This window comes from Cariama cristata, unplaced genomic scaffold (assembly GCF_000690535.1).
Source record: "Cariama cristata isolate BGI_N322 unplaced genomic scaffold, ASM69053v1 scaffold3572, whole genome shotgun sequence".
NCBI lineage: Eukaryota > Metazoa > Chordata > Aves > Cariamiformes > Cariamidae > Cariama > Cariama cristata.
Genome location: NW_009604250.1, coordinates 54930 through 60482, shown reverse-complemented (window position 1 = coordinate 60482; position 5553 = coordinate 54930). Strand labels below are relative to the sequence as shown.

At 47.8% G+C, this 5553-nt stretch overlaps 1 protein-coding gene across 1 annotated transcript in view; it reads left to right on the top strand.

The window, feature by feature from the left end:
• ADORA2A (adenosine A2a receptor) overlaps window positions 1-4025 on the top strand; it is an 8906-nt gene extending 4881 nt beyond the window's left edge. The window contains exon 2 of the mRNA XM_009695502.1: window positions 3065-4025. Within this exon, the coding sequence (XP_009693804.1) occupies window positions 3065-4025 (961 nt within the window). The remainder of the gene's footprint in view (window positions 1-3064) is intronic.
• The last annotated feature ends 1528 nt before the right edge of the window (window positions 4026-5553 follow it).

Below are 5553 nucleotides of genomic sequence, written 5' to 3'. Positions count from 1 at the left end.
AAGATTTTAACTTCTACCTGAGGACCCTGTGGTTCTTATACCAGCTCTGTCTTACACGCAGCTTCATAGTGTATGAATCAGACTGGTGACATACTACACTTTGTGCAGGAATCATTGTCTCGACGACACAGAGCTTAGGCCAAGGACCCAGAATCATCACACCCTCAGCCAAGTTACTCTAGGCAGCACAGATGAGTTGTACATTCACCAAGGGCAGCTGTTCTCTGGAGTCAGTTTGCCATCCTGATGGCTGGGAGAGCAGCAGGGCAGGTGAAATTATTTTGGGGAAAACATCCACATTTTCATGTGTTGCAAAAGTAGGTTTTGTTTTCTAGAGGAGTCAGGTGACCCTATCCCCACACCTAGCTCCACTGTGAGTGTCCCTGTGCTCTGTTCTTTGTGTCTGGAATTTCACGAGTAGAAGTCATTGTTTGTGTAGCAAGTCCAGTATTTCCAGGAAGCACGAGAACTGCTTGTGCACAGACAATCCAGTGCTGTCTGGACACATCAGACCTGCTACAAAGTCACCCGCCAACTATGCAGAACATGGGCTGTAGGTGTGACCAGCTCCTTTCAGCAGGCTGTGTCTCCTGCATAGGTGCCGGCAGCTCAACAGTATACGTGATGCTTCCTGGAAGCCATGAACTTACCATGTAGAGCTGTACAGCACTGGGGATTCAGAGAGTAGCTTTGGCCTGGCTGCTGTGAGCCTAGAAAGGTGCCTAGACAGGTGCACAAGCTCTTCAATGCCAGCCTGGTGGCATCTCTAAGTGGACAAAAGGAGTAAGTCCAGGAAAGTCCGTCTGAACAGTAACCCTACCTCAGCCAAGTCACCCAGAGGTGTCTCGTGGATCCTAGAAGCCGAGCTCTCCCAAGCGAATTAACACTTCTCAGTGGGTACCTGACCGACATAGTGCCACACGTTATGTCACGAGATGCTGTGAGCTTTCTCTTTTAACCCTTGGAGATACCGAGCAAGGCGTTTTGGAAATGCACTCGCTGATAGATTGATAATCGCCACTGCCAGCACAATACACTGCAGCTGGAAAGCAGGCGGCTGCTTGGGTTAAGTGCTGTTCCTAAGCCCTGTAAAGTTTGTTGCATGGGAATCCACAGAGGGTAAGAGGGAGGGAGAAGTGGGGGGGTGTTTGCCTGGAGCAGTAATGAATATATTTTTAGTGGAAGGGAAGGGACATCTCTAGTCGTGGGATAACAGCTGCACAATTTCAAAATTCCTCTGACAAGATGTAGCCAATTCCAGGGCTGCAGGGTTTTGAGGGGGTTTTTTGTTTGTTTTTTGTTTTTCCAAGCTTCAAGTGCCTTCAGCCAATCTCTTGCTCCCTGAGTGTACTTTTGAAAGCACAGACGCTGTTTTGCTGTGTTGATGAGGTCTGAATGTGAGCAGCTCCCTGCTACCATCCATGCTGTGCCCTTAGCATCCCCGAAGCATTGAGCAGGATCCACTACTTGCTAGAGAAACCTTGTTATCTCTCAGAATCAGCTGAATCCCTCCCTCATTTCTGGAAGGAGGATTTCAGTGTATTTTGGGTACTGGGAACTGTGTGCTTGGCTCCCTCACCCACTCCCTCTTTTCTGATTTTGAAATGCAACTGAGGAAGGGAGATTCAAGCCTGTCCAGTCTTGTGTGGAGCCAGGTTTTTCCCAAATCCCATCAGCAGGGATGTAAAGCACGCGCAGGATCTCTATTCTGTACTGTGCCTGGCAAAAGCAGCCTCTCTCCTCCCCTGTCTTCAACTTGCATTGGGATAGGAGCATGAACCTGCGGGAGTAATTATTTCATTGAGAGATGGAAAGATTTCTATGGCTTGTTGGATTATTTTTTTAATGTTTGTTTGCTGAGAGAATTCTGGGGACAGAGGGAGAAGGAGCACTGGGTAAACACTGGGAGCACAGTGCTACTGTTGTCCGATCACAGACACGTCGGGTCAAGTACAGTGTGGGACCCACGCTGGACAATGTGGGAATTGGGCCATCTACTTTCCATGCTAAGCGTTACCAAGGGAAAGAAACTGCATCAAAATGTTAAACTGTTGCCCTGATTGACATTTTCAGAGAGAAGAACTAGTGGAGTCAGCTTGGGACTCGCAGTAACCTGTGAGGCCTTGGGAACTGGCCGATATTTCAAACCAACCAAGGTCCCTGGTTGCACTGTCAGATTCTTACCTTGTTGCTTATTGTCTCTTTCAACGGATCTTGGAGAATTTACTGTAAAGAGCACTGGCTTCAGCCAGGCGTATCAATACCTCCACCACTGAAGTCCCCTTTGGTGTGTGCAGTCCAGCCCACAGCATATCTGTAGTCGGAGCACTGTCCTCGGCTTAATTCCTCCTTTCTGAGAAAGACATGGGGTCAGCTTAGCTGGGCTGGTGAGGAAAACTGCTGGCTTGTCTCAGTTATTTAAGGAAGGTTGGTGGTGCTGGCCTTCCTAAAAGTGCTGTTGTGGAGCAGAGTGAGGTGCTGTGCAAGGCAATGCCAGCCTGGCTTCTGCAGTTGAGTCAGCAGAATTTCCCTGGAGCACACCTGAACATGGACACGGGGTTGATGGCACTGTGCCTCTGAGTTCTTTTGTGCTATTTGGCTTGCAGATCTGCAAGACAGACCTAGCAATTCTGTGCTTCTTTAGCTGCTGCTTTGCCAGAAAGGAGGAACTACCTCAGCCTTTGGCAGGGGAGCCACGGTGGTCTTCATCACCAAGGATCAGAACAGTGCTGTTGATTATCCAGGCTGCAAGATCTATGCGCATAACCAAGTGGGCTGGTGGAATGAAAGAACACAGATGAAAACTGTATTAATTTCCCTGCTTTTCTGTCACCACTGCCTAAAGGAAAGGGCAGGGGAATAGGTGGCATACGATGTCACCATGGGGTCCCTGCTGTGCTGTACTGCATGGGTTCTGCAGGGCAGTTCAAAGGCCCATCTGAAGAAGCAGGTACCTTTCTTGCTGGCTTTTGTCTTCTGGGCCATTGGGCCATTGGGCAGTTGCTTGGGTGTCAGGGGCTTGTTGAATGATACCGATATAATTCCTGTTTCCTCTGCTTTATAGGTACAATGGCTTGGTGACTGGCTCTCGAGCTAAAGGCATCATTGCCATCTGCTGGGTATTATCTTTCATCATCGGCTTGACACCAATGCTAGGGTGGCACAATCGCTCCCAGATCGAAGAGCTGGGTTCCAATAAGTCCTCTCGCATCAACTGCAGCAACAGTATGGTGGCATGTCTCTTTGAGGCTGTGGTCACCATGGAGTACATGGTCTACTACAACTTCTTCGCCTGTGTGCTGTTGCCCCTCCTCCTCATGTTTGGTATCTACTTGAAAATCTTCATGGCAGCCCGGCGACAGCTCAAGCAGATGGAAAACAAGATGGTACACGGGGAACGTTCTCGTTCCACTTTGCAGAAGGAAGTCCATGCAGCTAAGTCTTTAGCCATCATCGTTGGGTTGTTTGCAGTCTGCTGGCTTCCACTACATATTATTAACTGCTTTACCCTCTTTTGCCCAAATTGTGCCCACGCTCCCCTCTGGCTGATGTATCTGGCTATTATCCTGTCTCATGCCAACTCAGTTGTAAATCCTCTAATTTATGCCTACCGAATCAGGGAGTTCCGATACACCTTCCGTAAAATCATCAGCCAGCATATCCTGGGCCGGAAGGAGACGTTCAAGGCAGGAACAGCCAGCTCTAGGACTTCTACTCATGGTGGGGACGCAGAGAACGCCAGCATACGTATCAGTGAGTATGCATTAGAGGTATACACCAATGGAGAGATCCACAGAGATCCTGAGAAGCAGGACTTAAACAAATGCAAAGCTGGCTTGGAATGGCACCAGAATGGAAATGCTCTGGATGTGGAAACAAATGGGCATCTCCCACATTCCTGCAAAAATGGGATTCTCTCAGATGCGTGCATGAACAGGGAGCTTCACAGTGAAGAGCTAATTGATGCCCAGGTGTCTTACTCAGATCTGGAAAGAGCAGCCTTTGCAGCAGCTGATGTTTCCTGATGAGACTTTCAAAGTCTTCCTGGTAGAATTATTTTTTTTTTCCACTGGTGACCTCTGCCATGGCAGAAAGGGAGGTTGGGGGGGCGGGGGGAGAGGTGTGTATTTAGATTGCTGTGGAGGAAGGGGTCCCCACCCAGGACTGTTGGGATGATCCTAAATACTAGACTGGAGAAAAGCCAAGATACCACTGAAACGGACTAAGGAAGGAGGGACGTGTTACCCATCACTGACCTGTCACCAAGAGCAGTGCCAAGGTCAAAGACACCATTCCAAGTTCAGCACTGGGAGACCCTGCTGATGCAGGGCATGTCATGACATTATGCTGTACTGTGTATCTGTGGTTGTATGTTGGTTTTGTTGTCTTCACCAACAGAAATAAAAGCATGGCTGGAAGTATTCACTGAATTGCAAAGAGCAACAGGGAAGGGGCCTTTTAGTACTTTGGCCCTGCAACAGACAGAAGGGGGATAGCAACATCTATTGGTCAGGAAGGATGCCAGCAGCTCCTTGGAGAGGGAAGGAATTTACCTGATGGGAACTTTGGATATCTTCAACCATGGCATTTTGTCTTTCGGTTCATGTTTTTAAAGCTTATACTGCATCAGGTTGCTCGAATGTTTTGGTTTTTTCTTGTCTTGATAAGATTACCTTATGTTAAGTTATAAAAGAGGGGCAAGAACTCGTATCCCATATCCAGAGCGCTCGATGTTCCCAATGCACAAGGCAAATATAACCTCATAGCTCTCCACTTTGTCTAACAAATAATGAAAATGGAGTCTGTACTATGGATTTCCTGTAGCAAAAGGGCTGTTAGCAGGACTTGGTGCTGCAGACAGTAGACAAACAGGCCAGGTTGTGGTCTGTGTCACCAGGGCGATCATGCCCCGAGGTGTTCTGAAGAGCTGTTGGGTGTATGAGCTGTCTGTAGGCTGGTGGGCACCATTTGCTTTTTCCCTCCTATCTCTGTGCTTGTCCTCCTGAGCTCCTCAAATGCCAGTTCTTTCCATGGCCCCAAATGTGTGTGAAGGGAGCTAATTTTCCATATTTTGGTCATTTTCATCCTCACTTAAAAGGCTGTGGGATTTTTTTCCTTCTTTCTCTGGGTAGGGAGGAACACACACATAGCTAACACTTATTTTTGGAATTCCAGTGAGCTCTATTTAAACACCTTTTCTTCAGTGATTTTAGTTTTTTCCTGATGTGCTTTACTGTGAAGGCCAATGTGTCCCTGCGGTGCAGAGGCCAACAGAGATGGATCTGTCTGGTTAGAAGACGCTCCTACTCTGAGAAGCTGAAAGGCATCAGTAGTAGTGGAAATCAGCTTAGAAACTGGAGCAGTCTGTCTGTATAAGAGAACAGGCAAATCTGTGCTGCAGCAACTGTATGCACTCATGTGGTTTGTTGTAGAGATGTTTCACAGCAGTTTGATAGTTTTCTGTATCACGTATGAAGCCTGGTAGCTCAAGGACAGCAGAATGCCACATCAGCTTGAATTCTACCTAAAGATTGTATGTTTTTTGTTTTCCAG